General features: G+C 40.1%; 1 protein-coding gene across 1 annotated transcript in view; it reads left to right on the plus strand.

Moving 5' to 3' along the window:
- Positions 1 to 447: 447 nt before the first annotated feature.
- The window catches only part of edc4 (enhancer of mRNA decapping 4), a 47,094-nt gene continuing 29,415 nt past the window's right edge, over positions 448 to 18,126 (plus strand). The window contains exons 1-14 of the mRNA XM_062961517.1: positions 448 to 608; positions 4,436 to 4,592; positions 6,082 to 6,193; positions 6,846 to 6,945; positions 7,099 to 7,288; positions 8,647 to 8,794; positions 9,773 to 9,877; positions 11,444 to 11,553; positions 11,909 to 11,992; positions 12,893 to 12,988; positions 13,787 to 13,889; positions 14,212 to 14,392; positions 15,927 to 15,999; positions 16,983 to 17,074. Coding sequence (XP_062817587.1) covers positions 533 to 608; positions 4,436 to 4,592; positions 6,082 to 6,193; positions 6,846 to 6,945; positions 7,099 to 7,288; positions 8,647 to 8,794; positions 9,773 to 9,877; positions 11,444 to 11,553; positions 11,909 to 11,992; positions 12,893 to 12,988; positions 13,787 to 13,889; positions 14,212 to 14,392; positions 15,927 to 15,999; positions 16,983 to 17,074 — 1,627 coding nt within the window. The 5' untranslated portion in view covers positions 448 to 532. The remainder of the gene's footprint in view (positions 609 to 4,435; positions 4,593 to 6,081; positions 6,194 to 6,845; positions 6,946 to 7,098; positions 7,289 to 8,646; positions 8,795 to 9,772; positions 9,878 to 11,443; positions 11,554 to 11,908; positions 11,993 to 12,892; positions 12,989 to 13,786; positions 13,890 to 14,211; positions 14,393 to 15,926; positions 16,000 to 16,982; positions 17,075 to 18,126) is intronic.

Below are 18,126 nucleotides of genomic sequence, written 5' to 3' on the forward strand. Positions count from 1 at the left end.
ATAGATAGATAGATACGGTAGAGTCTCACTTATCCAACACTCACTTATCCAACGTTCTGGATTATCCAACGCATTTTTGTAGTCAATGTTTTCAATGCATTGTGATATTTTGGTGTTAAATTCGTAAATACAGTAATTACTACATAGCATTAATCTGTAATGAACTACTTTTTCTGTCAAATTTGTTGTCTAACATAATGTTTTGGTGCTTAATTTGTAAAATCATAACCTATTTTGATGTTTAATAGGCTTTTTCTTAATCTCTCCTTATTATCCAACATGTTTGCTTATCCAACGTTCCGCCGGCCCGTTTATGTTGGATAAGTGAGACTCTACTGTAGATAGAGCCGGGATGATGATGATTCCTGTGTTAAGCATCTGCTTTGAAGCGGAACTCAGTAGCCGTGCTGCTGTTTGCGGGGGGGAAGGAGCGGGAAGCAGTGACCGGAAGCGGAAGCGGGCTGCGCGTCGGGGTTTGGCCTATCTGGGTCGGCGAGAGCGGTGTGTTCCAGGCGGCCTGGCGAGGGGCTCCATGGCCTCGGCCAGCATCGACATCGAGGATGCGACGCAGCACCTGCGAGACATCCTCAAGCTGGACCGGCCCGCAGGTGAAGCCCGGGCCGGGAAAGAGGGCGGGAATGCGGCGGGCGGGGGGTCCGGGCCTCGCGGCCTTGCCTGGAGGCTGGAGCCCGGGAAGGAGAGGGAGACCCAAGCACGTCTGTGGAGGGAGTCCAGTCAGGCCTGGACTGGAGGAGTCGTGTTCCTGGGCTGCCCATTGGAGGGAAGGCTGAGAGGAGACATGACAGCCATGTACAGTATAGTCTCATTTATCCAACATAACCTGGCCGGCAGAATGTTGGATAAGCGAATATGTTGGATAATAAGGAGGGATTGGGGAAAAGCCTATTAAACATCAAATTAGATTATGATTTTTACAAATTAAGCACCAAAACATCATGTTATACAACAAATTTTACAGAAAAAGTAGTTCAATACGCAGTAATGTTATGTTGTAATTACTATATTTACAAATTCAGCACCAAAATATCATGATATATTGTAAACGTTGACTACAAAAATGTGTTGGATAATCCAGAACATTGGATAAGCGAGTGTTGGATAAGTGAGACTCTACTGTATAAATATGTGAGGGGAAGTCATAGGGAGGAGGGAGCAAGCTTGTTTTCTGCTGCCTAGAGACTAGGATGCGGAACAATGGCTTCAAACTACAAGAAAAGAGATTCCACCTGAACATCAAGAACTTCCTCACTGTGAGGGCTGTTCAGCAGTGGAATTCTCTGGTGGAGGCTCCTTTGGAGGCTTTTAAGCAGAGGCTGGATGGCCATCTGTCGGGGATGCTTTGAATGTTATTTTAATAATAATCTATATCAGGGGTCCCCAAACTAGGGGCCGGATGCGGCCCTCCAAGGTCATTTATCTGGCCCCTGCCCTCAGTTTTAGACTAAGTCTGAAATGACTTGAAGGCACACAAAAATAACAACAATCCTAATTAACTTGACTATCTCATCAGCAAGAAGCAGGCCCACACTTCCCATTGGCATCCTGGTAGGTTTATGTTGGTTAAAGTTGTTCTTATTTTTGAATATTGTATTGTTCTTTCATCATTTTTTGTTTTTGCATTACAAAGAAGATGTGCAGTGTGCGTAGGAATTTGTTTGTATTTTTTTTTCAAACTATAGTCCGGCACCACAACACTCTGAGGGACCGTGGACCGGCCCTCTGCTTTAAAAGTTTGAAGACCCCTGATCTATATATATAAAAGGAGAATGGCATCACTCCACCGGGCAAAACAACAAAACTAAAGACTCCCCAACCTAGAAAATTGACAACACAACCCCTCAGCCACGTCTCTACGTTCTTACAAACAAACTAGACATCCCCAACCTCCATGGGGCCTAAAAAATCCCAAAAACTGGAACGCTCCATCTGTGCCAAAGGCCAGCTCACGCACGGACAGAACAACCCCAACCCCCCCTCCCTCAACTGCCGACTGAGAAGGAAAAGGAAAGGCCCCGACTCCATCAGGCATGCTGGGAGTTGGAGTCCAAAGACACCCGGAGAGGCCTAGCCTGCCTTACCTCCTTCCACCCCTGCTACTTCAGGCTCCAGCAAGGCTATTCAGTCCTGTTCAACCTGCCCAACCAAGATTTCCCCTACATGGAAAACCCTCATATTTTGAAGCCATCAGGCCATTCCATCCCATTCAACCAGCCCAAGGAAGGAGGCCCCTATATACAAAGCGGCCAGACTTTGAAACAGCAAGGCTATTCAGTGCAATCCCAATTGGCCACAGCAACGCGTGGCAGGGCACAGCTAGTAATAATAATAAGTTTATTTATATCCCACCTCCATCTCCCCCAAAGGGGACTTGGGGCGGCTTACAAAATCAAAATACAAGTGATGATAAAATATGAAACATCAAAGGACAACAACAAGAACCAATAATAAAATATACACAATAGGCGAAAAAACACAACACAGAATTAAAACATCAAATTAAAGGCCCTCTCTCTCGTCCCCACCAACCGCACTTGTGATGCTGGCGGAAGCGAGAGGCATCATCAGAGGTTTTGAGCTTTGTTGGAAACTAGCCAAGCGGGGTTTATATATCTGTGAAATAATGTCCAGCGTGGGAGAAAGAACTCTTGTCTGTTGGAGGCAAGTGTGAATGTTTCAATTGGCCACCTTGATTGGCATTTAATGGCCTTGCAGCTTCAAGGACTGTCTGCTTACTTTCTGGGGGAATCCTTCTTTAGGTGGTGTAGCTGGCCCTAATTATTTTCTGTCTGGAATTATCCTTTTTTTTAAGTGTTGTTCTTTATTTACTGTCCTGATTTTAAAGGTTTTTTTAATAGTGGTAGCCATATCTTGTTCATTTTCATAGTTTCTTCCTTTCTGTTGAAATTGTCCAGTAATTCAACCAGAGAAGTCAGCCATAGCAGAGCAATTGATGAACCAACCTGGACGCAGCATTTTAATTGAGAACAAAGAAATGCGGGGCCACTCTGACAGCCATCATGTCAGACTACACAGAGAAGCCATTGAAATCCACAAGCATGTGGACAATTTCAACAGAAAGGAGGCAACCATGAAAATGAACAAAATCCTGCTACCAGTATTTAAAAAAACTCTAAAATCAGGACAGTAAAGAACAACACTCAGAAAACAGGAGAATTCAAGACAGAAAACAATCAGGGGCAGCTAACAACTCCTGACAAAGGATTCCCCTAGACAGTAAGCAGCCAGTCCTTGAAGCTGCAAGGCCATTAAATACTAATCAAGATAGCCAATTGCCACATTCACGCTGGCCTCCAAGAGTTCTTTCTCCCACCCTGAACATTCCACAAATAAATCCCACTTGCCTAGTTTCCAACAGAGCTCACAACCTCTGAGGATGCCTGTCATAGATGTAGGTGAAACGTCAGGAGAGGATGCTTCTAGAACATGGCCATACAGCTGGGAAAACTCACCGCAACCCGGTGATTCCAACCATGAAAGCCTTCGACAACACATTTATTCTAGTTGCTCAACTTTTTATAATTTATACTTTTATGCATTTTATTCCTTTTATGACTTTCATTTACATACTACTTACGAAATAAGAGTAAAATGTTCTGGAAACATTCTGAGTAAACAAATACTTTTGTAGCAACTCTGAGATTATGCTGGCCTTTTAATACTGAAGTATCTCTTTCCCCAACGGGAACCCACTCACCAGTTAAAGCCTTGTTTTATTTCCACTTCCAGTCTTTATGCAGGCCAGAATCACAGATGAGTTAAAGATGAGTTTCAGTTAAAATTTCAAATCCTTGGGGGTGAGGTATGGTTGCATTCTGTTTTTTGCCACATAAGACCCACTTTTACTTTAAGGTTTCATAGAGGACATAGAACCTGCTTCATCGTAGTCTTGTTTACATTAAACTTTCTGTGTTTTAAAAAAATAATGTTATTTTTGTTTGTACTATTTTTATATTTGTGCTTGTAACATTTTCCCGAATCCAACCTACATTGAACTACGAAGAATATTGTTGCTGACATATTGTAATACATTCTGAACTCATCTGTGTTAACTTATAGATTCAGTAGGTGAAGTCACAGGCTGAATTCTAGATGTTATTGGTTTGAAGTGATTGCTTAACTGACAGCCTGTGGCGTACAATAGACTAGTCAGATAGGATTACAAGCCATAGTTTGAAGTGTGTTCAGAAACATTTGTTTGTTTATGTTCCATAATTTTCCCAAGCTTACAAAACGTAAAACAGACAAAGCAAAAAAAATAATCTTATGTCCTATGCTAACTATGATTTCATTTCAGTTTTTATAACCTTGCAAATAACTTCAAAAAGGCAGTGAAAAACCTGTTGATACTGTCTTTGGTGCCCATGTAACCCTTGTTTTGTTTCATTTCATTCAGGTTCTGTAAATGAAAACCAAAGATCATCTAGTTCATACAATGGAGACCTCAATGGTTTGTTGGTACCAGATCCCATAGCAAGTGGAGATGGTGTTTCCTTGGCCAAGCCTATCCCTCAAACAGTTCCTCTGGGAGCACTGCAGGAGAAGCAAGTCATGTAAGTATCTTGTTGGATGGAAGATAGTCAAGGCTGAGAGCACTGTTTGTGTTTAACCTGGGTCTGTTACAATGAGCTTGGTTCGGAGTTACCTCTTCTTCAAATATTTCACTTCCAGCAGTATCCTAACTTCCTGTTCAACACATGTAGCTTTTCTGGAGAGCCCCAGATTTACATTATTTTGCTGCCCCCACAAATGAGCAAGGGTATTTTGACTGTTCGCCTAATGGGGGTAAATCTGTGCAGTTATAGATACTGTAATTCCAGGTTGGGTTTGTAAAATACAGTTATATTAATAGTTTACAAAATATGTTTCATTATACCTTCCACCATGAGTCCAAGTTGAATCAGACAGTTACTATCAATGATGAACAACAGCAACAGACCATAACACTATTTAACATGACTGCAAAAACATTGCTTTTGTGGGACATCCTACAGCACATTTTGCTATAGTTTTTCAATGGATATCTGATAGTCTCAACCAATTCATAATAGGGTTGCTGTGAGTTTTCTGGGCTGTATGGCCATGTTCCAGAAGCATTATCTCCCGATGTTTTGCCCACATCTATAGCAGGCATCTTCAGAGGTTGTGAGGTCTGCTTGGAAACTAGACAAGTGAGGTTTATATACCTGTGGAGTGTCCAGGGTGGGAGTCCAGGGTCTGTTTGAGGCAAGTGTGAGTGTTGCAGTTGGCCACCTTGATTAGCATTGAATGGCCTTGCAGTTTCCAGGCCTGGCTGCTTTTTGCCTGTGGGAATCCTTTCAACATAATTTGTGCCAGCCACAAAAATGAACTTTCTGGAATATAACAACTACTTTCAAAGTAAGTACCACATAATAAAACAGGAAATAACGCTTTCAAACTAGAAACAGAAAATCTTTCAAATTTTGTTATATAGTGTAATCAGTATCTAAAATGTACTTATCGTGATAGCTTCCAAAATGTAGTGTGATTCAGTGGTTGGCTATGTTTAGAATTTGCATATGTCATGTATGTTATAAGCAAATGCCATGTCATCTCAAAAGTGTCTTTGCTTGTTTTATCACAGTTTAGGCAAAGTTTGGATGTCAGTAGTTGAGTTTTTTGGTCTAGCATTATTTTCACGAGTGGGCTAAAGGAAAATCCTCTGCTAAATGGTCCCATCACAGTAGCACAAATGCCTTTTCAGTCTTGAGACTTTAGTGACCACCACCCAGATTTTTTAAAACTGTTCTCTTAGTATATTTATTTGCAAATAATTATATACATTAATAAAATGTAAAAAAGAAAACCCAAAATACCTGCCATTCAAGGCACATTCTTTTTGAGGTCCAGGAAACAAGTGTTGTGTTGGACCAAATCAGGAAGACTTGCTCAAATAAACATGTTTTTTAACATGAATGAAAACAAAACCAGTGGTAGCTGGAACATAGCAAACTGTACATAGCAAAAGTGTTACATACTTAAAGTTATTTTATTTGACTTTGTTTGCCTCTCCCCATTTAGCTGCCTCTCTGGAGATGATAGCTCCACTGGAATGGTTATCACTGCTAAAGATGTTGAAATAGTTGCCAGCAGTGACTCCAGCATCACCAGTAAAGCTCGAGGGAGCAACAAGGTAAAAATCGAAACATCTGTCTCTTCAGTATTATACTAACTGACTTTCCCCAGCCACTGCCTTCCAGATTTGTTGAACAGCCAGTTTACATTTTAGGTCCTATCAGTCAATAATTTATGAACGCAATAGTTTGAAGGAGCAAGCTTCTTTTGATTTTTAAGGCTCTTCATCCAGTGATCTATTCCCCCACGTCCAGCTTGTCTTGTGTACATTTCTTCATTGTTGCCAGAATAACTTCTGCTATAGATTTAGTTCTGATAATATTAATTAGGCATAGTAAATTTGACCAAGTTTATATTGTACTGTTTGAAACATTACTCATATCATGGTAAACTAAGCATTAGACATTTCCCCTCTCTTTCTGTATGCTTGTCTTGAAGGACATATTGTGGCTCTGATGACCGTGATCAGGAACACATGATTCTCCATAATGTTGTTAGACAGTAATTTCCATCAGCGGTAGCCAGCAGTGAGGAATGGTGGGGCTGCATTTCAGCAGCTTATAGAGAGCCACATGTTGTCATCCTCCTCCTCCATCCCCCACACACATACAAACACTTCTTGCCATAAAACTTTCTGCCACTATTTTTTTGCCAGTGTTGGAGTGACTTTGACACTTAGTTTGGTTTTGTGTTCCTTGTCCCCCACTTAGGTAAAAATCCAGCCAGTGGCCAGATATGATTGGGAGCAGAAATACTACTATGGGAATCTAATAGCTGTGTCAAATGCCTACCTGGCATATGCCATTAGAGGTAAGTCAGCTGTCCCACACTGCTTACCATGCAGCATAATGATTTTAGTTCATCTTTCTTCGCATTGTGTTTCCTTGTAATGGCCTTGTGTTGGGCTGAGGACATTGCTGTTCCTTCCCCGTGTTGACAAGCATTTTTCCTATTCCACAATAGGTGCCAGCAATGGCTCTGCCATGGTGCGAGTCCTGAGTGTCAGCACAGCGGAGCGGACTTTGCTGAAGGGCTTTACTGGTGGTGTTGCAGACTTGGCTTTTGCTCACCTCAACTCCAATCAGCTGGCCTGTCTGGATGAAGCTGGCAACCTTTTTGTTTGGCGCCTGGCCATGGAAAATGGAAAAATTCAGTATCCCAGTTAGGATTACACTTTGTGTGAAAGTGCTCTAGTGTTGGTAGATATGTGGGTCAGTCAAAGCAGCTGTCCAGTTAGCAAGCAGCAGCAGATTCTCGCGACTGGGAGTAGCTGGGGGAGCTTTGGAGGTCAGAGTTATATGTGCAGTGCAATTTGTCTTAGACCTCCTTAACTTAGGTATAGGAATGACACAGTTCCTTCGCTTGACTTATTGTCAGCTTCTGTACATGGGATGGGGAGAGTTGTCATCTTGCCATTGTCCTTAAGCAGTTGATTGTACTGTCCCTGCCCTGATCAGCTGATGCTATTTATAAGCAATAGCACCCTACTCATTAAGCAACATAGTGATGTATTAGAGTTCTAGCTATTTCTGTCAGCTAAGATCAGAGTTAAGACATGTCATCTACACAGCAAGCAAGACTGATTCACTGGTTGTCAAACTTTGATCCTCCAGATGATTTGCAGTGTTAAATCCCAGGAGCCCCAGGACAGCATGTTCAGGGACTCTGTTGAGCTGCGCTCCGTAATATCTGGGAAGCCAAAAGTTGAGCAGCAATGTTCTCAGAGAGTTGGTTCAGGCCTAACATTTTTGGCTTAATAAACCATGACCTGTTGAGCTGAGAACAAGCAGTGAGCTGATAACCAAATTTGAGCATTGTCTAGGAATGCTTAAAACACATTTATCTGTTACATTTGAATTGGGAAAGTGTGCTTTATTTCCAGTTTACTCACCAGCATGTTTGCTCCCATGCTGTTTTAGTAAAATAGCATTAAACAGTATTGGCTTAGTTCAGATATAAAAGAAATTATGTTTTGAATAAACCGAAGTACTGTAGATGCACCAAATCCAGTGCATGGACAAGGAGAGGTGGAGCCTGTAAGACTGGTAGAAAGGAGACAGCAGTAGAAAGGAGACACCAGTTGCAATCCATGAGTGGTTGTAAATTTTGGATCTTTAAAAAATAATGGGTCAAGCTAGTGGAAATCTAGATATTTTGAATTTGTTTTATGTTCAGTGAGTTGGGAGCAGGAAAGTATTGGAAGTGAGGAATAGCAAGTGGGCTGCTTCTGATGGGTTTGGGAGGGCATGAGAATGTTAGTAGCATTTAAAGCTAGATTATCATTAGAAGGAGTATTCCTCAAGGTCTTATGGTATATGAAGATTTGACAGAATTATAGGGTCACAATGCTACTTGCTGTGACTGTTTGGAAAACTTGATCCAGTTTGCTCTTGTCTGGATTAAGTGATGGGAAGTGTTTTAATAAAATTCCAAAATATCTGAAAGTTACATTTATTGGAGGTTTTATATATAAAAAAGAATTCTGTAGCTCTTCCTAAACATATTGCTCAGAGAAGAAATTTTAGTGAACATCAAACGACCCGATGGGACTCCTCTGAATAGCTTCAGGAGGATCATATGGTGTCCTTTCATCCCTGATGAGAATGAGGACGGCTGTGAAGAAGGCAGTCAAACTCTGGCTCTCTTGCATGAGGATCGGGTAAGTGGCTCTAATCTCCCCAAATCTCGAGAGGATATTGGGATACCAAGAAGAACAGTTCTGTGTAACACAAAGACTAAGTCAGGGCCCAGTATGCTTTAATTAAAGGCAAGGTTACTGTTAGAGCCGGCTCAAAACTGGTTAGATCTCAGTGGATTTTTTTCAACATGGCTTCAGTCATATTTAGATTCCTTTAAGGAGTATACATGAGGACCCATAGATTCACCCAGCACTTTACATGACTGATATTGATTATTGTTGCAGCTAATACCTGCAGCTATTGCTGTTTTTTTAACTGATTTTAACCAGGGAGTTTTGTGAAGTTAGATATTTATGTTGGCTGTTATTGTTTTCTGTTATTGTTTCTGCAATTTTTGTATTTTGTGTGTTTGTACCTTTGAGTGTTTTGTAAGACAGCCCAAGTCAGATGGTGGTGGGGTATAAATTAAAAAAATTGTAATTATTAATATTAATATTGCAGGTTAAACTTATGTGGTCCGAGGAGTGAGTCTCGATCATTCGTTGACACTTATACATAGACTGCATATGTGCTTTGTAAAGACAATTGTGAGATTATATTAAGTTAGTTTGTTCTTTGCTCATCTGTGTTTCATCAGGACCTGGCAGAACTAGAAGGTTCTGAATTCCCTCATTCTTACATTTTTAATTTTAAAAAAATCACATTTTTATAACTCAAAATGCTGTTTCTTACCTAAGGTATACAGGAGGAAATGGGGAGGAGGCCTCCAGGGTGCTTTAGGGCCAGGAAAAGGACTATTTGCTTAGGAAATGCATCTCTATAATTTGCTATTTTGTTTATGACCACATATGTATAGCAGAAAAAAGTAAGGATAATACGACTTCAAACAAACCCAGTGCTCTGTTTGCAATTATTGCAATGCAAGGCAATAACTGGGATGGAACACCCGATAGAACTGTAGCATGTGCTATGTGTCTATATTGCTCTCCATTCTGTAGGCAGAAGTCTGGGATCTTGATATAATCCGAGCCAACCATAACTCCTGGCCAGTGGAGGTGACTAACATCAAAGAAGGCTTCATTGTGGTGAAAGGTCACAGCACGGTAAGAGTTGTGCTGCTTTTCTGGTATAAGGGCTGATATTCAGTATTGGCATATGTGTACTTTAATTCTTTAAACACATGACATCCGATGTTCTATTCATTTGGCTGCTGAAGGCAGTAGCAAGAGGTTGTGTGAACTGGTGTCTTACTTGAGAATTAACAATATATAATAAGCCAGAAATCCTGGCCCATTAAACTGCAGTATAGATTAACTATCTGCTGGTATACGTAGCCTGCTTGTTCTGTATTTGTGTATGCAGAAGAATAAGCCAAGGAAAGAGGGTGGATGGTTTTGAACTTTGAACTGGAATTCTGAACAAGGGTTCCCAAACGAGCAAGTTTTATGTCTCCCTTTCTTTCTAGGCTGAATTACTGTTCATTTGTGTTTGGATGTCATCCAAAGCTTGTTTGTTTATCATTCCACATCAAAGCAGGAAAAGACAGTCTGTGTGTAGTAGTATGCAATATAAGTTCATTCACAGCGAATCTCTATGAAGACAGAATTCCTTTATTATTATGTGCAGACACAAGACTTTTGCTTTGACTTTGAACTTTAATATTCCCAAGAGCAGGTACCATAAGACACAAATCTCCATGACTAGACTAGCAGAGGGAAATATAGTTTCTGTCATTTTCATCTTGCACGTGCTGCAAAGTAATTTGCACCAATGTTTTTTATTGTTCTGATAATCATATGGATAGCAAGCTGGACTTTCCTGTGTCTCCTCATAGGGCTGGATAGTACAGGTTTATATCTTGGCTTAACTCTATTAATTGTACTGGGCATAAAATACAGCTTTTGAAAAATGGAAAGTCAGATAGTAGCACCCTGTAAATACAGTAGAGTCTCACTTATCCAACATTCACTTATCCAACGCATTTTTGTAGTCAATGTTTTCAATATATCGTGATATTTTGGTGCTAAATTCGTAAATACAGTAATTACTACATAGTATTACTGCATATTGAACTACTTTTTCTGTCAAATTTCTTGTTTAATGTGATGTTTTGGTGCTTAATTTGTAAAATCATAATTTGGTGTTTAATAGGCTTCTTAATCTCTTCTTGTTATCCAACATATTCGCTTATCCAACGTTCTGCCGGCCCGTTTACGTTGGATAAGTAAGACTCTACTGTACAAGCATGGCGATACTCAAAGTTATTGGTACAGAATGAAGTTACCCACTTTATTGGTGCAAATGTACTTCAATTATGGACATCAAAATCAGGGTTATTGATGGCAGCGATGTATCAGATGACACCAAAATGAATCTGGAATAGGAAAAGGGCTGATGCATTCCCCACCCCCATCTCACCTCCCCTCAGTTTCTGGTTTTATTTTCAGTTTTAACATTTGGATATCCTTTGAGATGCATTAGCAATTAGTATCACTACTAAAGTAAAGCCAGACTACTAATCTGTGAGAGAAATTGTATAATTAAACCAGTATGTTTAAGCTTTGCATCGAATATCAATTCTTTCATTGTATTCTCTATTGCCTCCAGTGAAGTTGCATTTCTAGGTTAAAGGTTTAAAAAAAAAACTATTTTTTATCGTTTCTGTTCAGCGCCTCAGTGAAGGAGCCCTTTCCCCTGATGGCACTGTCTTAGCCACAGCAAGCCATGATGGCTTTGTTAAGTTCTGGCAGATTTACATCGAAGGACAGGATGAGCCAAGGTAATTTCAGAAGCAGAGAATGGGCACCTGGTTGGTATGGCCCTGATTTTCCTTGGGTTACAGGGAAACTCTACAATAATTTATTTGGTTTTAAATGCTGTTTATGTTTTATTTTATAGATGGTTTTATGTGGTACATATATTGATTTTTGGATTCGTATAGTTTTTAATATGTTGTAAGTCGCTTGGGGTGCCTTTGTGGGAGAAAGACAGAATACAAATAAAGATTATTATTATTATTATTATTATTATTATTATTATTATTATTATTATTATTATTATTATTGCAGGAGGCTTTCAGCACTGCAGCTAAGGAGGAGCAGTCTTGTCAAATTGTCTTTTTGTTCCTTGCTTAGGTGTCTCCATGAATGGAAACCCCATGATGGCAAGCCCCTGTCTTGCTTGCTGTTCTGTGACAACCATAAAAAACAGGACCCAGAGTAAGAAGTGATCCTGGCTTTTTCCCCCATTTTCAGCAACTATTGAAACTGGCCTGCTTGGGAAAGTAGCTGCATGCATCTTGCATTTTGTCCTGGTGGTGGAGTGTTTGTGTCATTGTTTGTAGCGAAAGAACAGAATGTTGAAATGTGGGTTTTGCAGTGGTGATGCCCACTCTGTAGCCTTAAATATCCACAGTTGCTCTGTTTGGCCTTCAAGTGGATGCTTGCCAGAGAAGACCCTTTCTATTTACAGTCAACATTGGATGATATCTTTCTGTATTTCCAGTCTCCTGCTCTGCATTTAGCTTCAGTTCTGGATTAACATTGCTGATTTTGCAACAGAGATGGGGAACTTCTATGTGGCAGGTTATATTCCCTGAAGATTAGTCTTTTCAGCGGGCTGAAACCTGTAATCATAGAATCGTAGAGTTGTAAGAGACCTGCCAGTCAACCCTTTTCTGCCATTGAAGGAAAAGCTTAATTAAAGAACCCCTGAAAGATGGCAATACAGCGTCTGCTTAAAAGGCTCCAAAGAAGGCGCTTCCACCATACTCCAAGGCATAGAGTTCCACTGTTGAACAGCTATTGTGGACAGGAACATCTACCTAATGTTCAGGTGGAATCTCCTTTCCTGTAATTTGAACCCATTGCCCAATTGGTTTTGCTAGTTCCTTCCTCTAAAATATAGCTTACTGAACCTGGTATTCTTTCGTAATCGCCCATCTAAGTACTATATTTTTCATCTTGCTTAGATTTCAATATCAGATGGGATCTGGTGGCCTTGAAATATTTGTCACAAAATTTATGTTAGAATTCTGAGAAAAAGGCAGAGTTGAAATTAACACAATTGCCCTTTGCAATCTCCCTCATATTTTCCCATGCACCCATTCATTTCTACAGAGTTCCATTTTGGAGGTTTCTCGTCACAGGAGCAGACCAGAACCGAGAGCTGAAAATGTGGTGTACCGTGTCATGGACTTGTTTGCAGACTGTCCGGTGAGTATTGTCATGATCATCAAGCTATGTATTATAGGTGCCATTACTTTGGGGGTGGGCTTCAGTAGGCAAGGCCTTTGTTGCTATCTCTTTCTCCAGTGACCTTTCCCCCTTTTATGCTCAGTATTAGCATTGATCAGAATGAATTTCTATCTGTGCAAGTTCTGTTGATATTGCCCAACTTAGCTGCTCCTTTTAAAATGTGAAGCTACTCTGAGTGGCTTTAGTACATCTAAAAATATGCTCCTGGATGTGTAGAATCTTTCCCTAGCTTTTTTAGCCCTACTTTATATAAGAGCTAATATAGTGTAATTGCTAAAGCTAAAGGAAATCTTCAGTTCAAACCACAGCTTGGCCACAAATGTATAAAACCAGTAAAGAAGAGCACGTATTTTATCTCCTCCTTGTTGATATAGTGATATCCAAGGTGTGTTTCAAATGTGACACTGCTGGTTGTTGATTTGGAAGCAGTTTGAATGTTAAAGAAATGCTGTTTCAATGATTAGTTAAATGATTTATTTTCAGCTGTATAGGAATATACATTTCATAATAAATGTTGAGACAGAAGCAGGAAATTCTAGAATTACTTGAATGTTTTCAGGCTCTATTCAGTCTTGGAATGAAAGCTTGGATTTTAAGAGAAGCAATAGGAGGCAATTTTCATCTCTTTTAGACATTTATCAAAATTCTGAAAAAGGCACATATGTGGAAATTTTGACAGTTGGCACAGTTGCTTCAATGGAAAGCGATTGCAAACAACAGCCCAGAAATAATGTGTGCATGTTGTGTCAATTTCAGATTTTCGCCAGATATATTCAGCTCTATGAGTGTCCTACCTAGCCTGAAGGCTTGCCTGGATCTTTCTGCTGAGTATTTGATTTTGAGTGATGTGCAGCGAAAGGTAAGCATTAACATCTGTTCACTTACTTGGAGAATGCCTGAGTCTGGTAACAGCTTCTTGATTAATGTAAATACTTTCATTATTTTTACATTTTATATTTTAAGAGGCAACATTTGCTCATAGTATAAACTTTTCAAAAGTCCTCTTTTTGAAAATAGGAATAGATAGCCATCCAGAATTGATCTAGATCTGTTGGATATCTGAACTGCTGGTTTAGGGGCAGTTGTGTGTGTGTGTAAAGCTGGAGGTGTGTGTGTGTGTGTTTGTGTACTATTTGCAGCTTATATTTCCACAAGATGCCTTCATGATGCCTTCCTCCTAGGTCTTGTATGTGATGGAACTTGTCCAGAACCAAGAGGAGGGCAAAGCATTTTTCAGCTCCATCTCAGAGTTCCTGTTGACTCATCCAGTCTTAAGCTTTGGTATCCAGGTGGTCAGTCGCTGCCGGCTGAGACACACAGAAGTCCTGCCAGCAGAAGAGGAGAGCGATGGCCTGAGTTCAGGTGAGGGGCAGGGAAGCTCCCATTTCGAAGTTGGGGAAGGACAAGAATGTAAAGGAGGGTAGAGCACATAGAGTTGCTGTGAGTTTTCCGTGCTGTATGTCCATGTTCCAGAAGCATTCTCTCCAGACATTTCACCCACATCTATGGCAGGCATCCTCAGAGGTTGTGAGGTCTGTTGGAAACTAGGCAAGTGTTGTTTATATATCTGTGGAATGTCCAGGGTGGGAGAAAGAACTCTTGTCTGTTTGAGGCAAATGTGAATGTTACAATAGGCCACCTTGATTAGCATTGATGGGCCTTGCAGTTTTCAAGCCTGGCTGATTCCTGCCTGAGGGAATCCTTTGTTGGGAGGTGTTAGCTGGTCCTGATTGTTTCATATCTGGATTTCCCCCGTTTTCAGAGTGTTGTTCTTTATTTTTTAATACTGCACATACTTTTTATATAGAAGGACGCCGACTTAGTTTCTGGCATAAAATCCTTCTGCTTTATAGAGTTGCTGCCAGTCGGTATCAGCCATACTGAGCTTGATGGACCACTACTTTTAGCATGTTGTTGTTCATATTCTATTATTAGTGTAAATACCTGGCCTTATCTGAGTATACCTTTTTTCTTCCACTCAGAGGCGTCGCTTTGCCTCTCCCATGGCCCTGCCCAAGACACGGAAGCCAGGTCAGAGGGGCCACTTCCCACTCACTTCCATCTTTGCCTGGCCCTCTGAGAAGTCCTCCATTAGAAAAGTTTCCATGGCAAGAGAGGCTCTCTGAGAGGGACTCCCTGCTGATGCTTTAACCTTCTTCCATTGATCACTCTTTCTTTGAGCACTGCAGCGTGAGTGTCATCAGCTGCCAGTTTGGGTCATGTTAAAAATAAGGCAACAAACAAAAGGCATAGGTTTTTTTCCCATTTAAAACCTGCCAATATTTTAAATTATCCATGTACTAAGTTTGGTCAAGATCCATTAAACCATGTAGGAAATTTTGCACTTCAAATAATACATACATATATTATTTCTTGGCCTTAGCCATTGCAAAATACACTCAACACATTCTCTGTTCAGAGCTCTTAACATTCTTGATGCGTTGTGATATCCATTTTGCTACACCTGCCATAGATCTTGATGTTTCTGCTCTAAGCAGAACTACATTAATGTTGGATTTAACTCATAGTCTCTTTCCAAATACTGCAGTGGTTTGCCTTCCATTGTTTGATAAGGTAAATAGGCTTGTAGGACAAATATTTTGGACATGTTTTGCAGAATGTGCAGCTCTGTCATACCTGTCATGGGAGAACAACTAGGTTTTATTACTAAAGCACTTGTGGGAAATTTAGCAAAAAAAAAGTTGAATTCCTTTAAATATTACCCTGATTGCACTTACTGTGGTTGTATGTAAAAGATCCCATTTGATTTTAAGGCATTATAATTGTTTGGAAAGTCGAGGTCCTGTTATCATCTGCAGTCTTGGCTGGTTCATGCTCTGCTGCTGACAGCAAGCTAAGTGAGGAATCGAATTACATTTCTACTTATCTTTTCCAGAAGGCACGCAGGGTACAGGAGCAGTGGAATCAGCTGCAGGAGTGCTTATCAAACTCTTCTGTGTCCATACTAAGTGAGTGTTTTGATACCAGTTTCTGATTTCTTCGTTGACTTCAGGCAAGGAGACCCTGTCTGTGCATCTTCTTTGGTTTTTGACAGCCAGCAGAAAGGACATCTGCCTTTCAGCTTCTCTGATTTTTCCTCTGCGTTCCCTTCAGTATAGGATGTAAAGATGGCTTCCCCTAAAATAGAACAGGTCTGGCTTTGTATGTGTGGAATGTATACCATAAGTTTTGGGATATTATTTCCAAATGCAAACCACTGAATTGCATAGGATGTCAAATGAATACATCCATGGAAATACTCTGGAGTCATATCTAGTTCAGGAAAAATAAAAGCAAATTCTTCACATTTTCAGTTAGATTAGTATTTTTAATTTATTTGTCTCCCTTTCTCTCTGAAACCTTTATTACTGATATTCTTCCAAACAGAAAATTTGAGCTTGTTCCATTTCTATCAATCCTTATCTGTTCCGTTTCAACTCTTTAGATAATTATCTTGGAACACAGTTGAGTTTGTATTTGACAATATTATGCATAAAATATTATGGAGATATCTAATTTTCTGGATTTGAAAACCAGGTATCTCCATCAATTTAGTTTTCTCTTGTCAGATTCTTCATTTTAGTTTATTAATTTTTAAACCTACAACCTCATTATATTCTTCCAGCATCCTTAATAAGGGCCTCATACTTTCATTCCAACACTATCATTAAATTATGTGCAAAAGCTCTTGAATACACAAAAGTTATTTTATAATAAAATTCATTTGAGATCTAGAACCTCTGACTGTGGTCAGTGGGCTAGATGTAAGCTTTCCTTTCCACACTGCCTTATGAGGCAGTGCTGTGTACTATAAATATTCTGTGAAGCAGATGTCCTAGAAATATTTGTCCTGGCATGAAACAGCATCACAAATTTAGCAAAATATTGATGGGAACTTTAGCAGATTCAGGAGAAGTTTGTAAACTGAAAATATATGCCTGATTTTTGACAGAGCCCTTCAGGATGTACAGATCAGGTTCCAGCCTCTTCACAGTCCAGACACAGCTGCTCCAATGCCTTCCCATGGCTCCCACGAAGATTTTGGTGAGTATTTTTCTTTCAGTCACTGATTTCTGGGTAGACCCTTGTACGTGAGCCTGAACTTGTTGTCTGAACTTATACTTACAAGAAATTCTGCAACTGGAAAGCTGGTCAATTTTGTATCCATTTTTGTTTGCTTGACTACAAGCTTTGAGTTTGAGAGTTCATGTTTCTAACCATATACTGGGGAAGACATGTTCAGAAATTGAAGAAGTGCTTTAGCCTAAGGGAAGATTGTATGTTGTGATATCATGTAAGAGCATTCTGCTTTTCAAATCTTCCTTCTGGATAGATAACTTGTGAGAGTCCCCAATACTGCATTTCTCCACATCAACCTCCTCCTGCTTGGTGCCCTCCAGATGTCACGGGCTATAATTCATATGATGCATGGCCAGTGGCTTCATTGGCTAGCATTGATGGGACTATATATAAAAGCATGTGAAGTTGAGCAGGTTGAGCAAGGCTGCAATACCAACTTAGCCAGAAGTGTGTGTAGGCCTCATGGGATTCACTATGGCTTTCCTCTTGAAGGGACATATGAAGAGTTGTACTTTGAAGTTTTCATTTTAAAAGTGTCAGTCACTGAAATCTAGAGAACTTGTTCTTTATGTTAATTTATCTTTTTTGTTGGCAGTGTTAGCTTCAGGATCAGAGGGAAATCTTATGACTCCCCCATATTTCCCTTGCTGTCTTGCTTAGTAGAGTATAATGACAAATGTTCTCAACATTGGGGGTATAGTTAGTACTGCCTTTGATGGCTTCTAGAACACAGGCCTTGTGGCTTTTGTTCTTCAGGATTTTGTTGCCAAATGATCTCCAGCATTGCCAATTGAGATGATCATGTAGCAGTGTACGTTTTATTGATTAGCTTATCGGCCATATCAAAACATTTGACAAACACATTTAGCACATACAACCCACATTACAATCAAAGTTTTAAAAAGCTGTTAACAACAGGGGGTCAAGATCCTGAACCAGATCAAATATCTACATCACCCCTCCAATTTACACCAATTGACTCCAGATATGCTGTTCTCAGCTGAGTTGCTTTAAAT

Source organism: Anolis carolinensis, unplaced genomic scaffold, assembly GCF_035594765.1.
Source record: "Anolis carolinensis isolate JA03-04 unplaced genomic scaffold, rAnoCar3.1.pri scaffold_9, whole genome shotgun sequence".
NCBI lineage: Eukaryota > Metazoa > Chordata > Lepidosauria > Squamata > Dactyloidae > Anolis > Anolis carolinensis.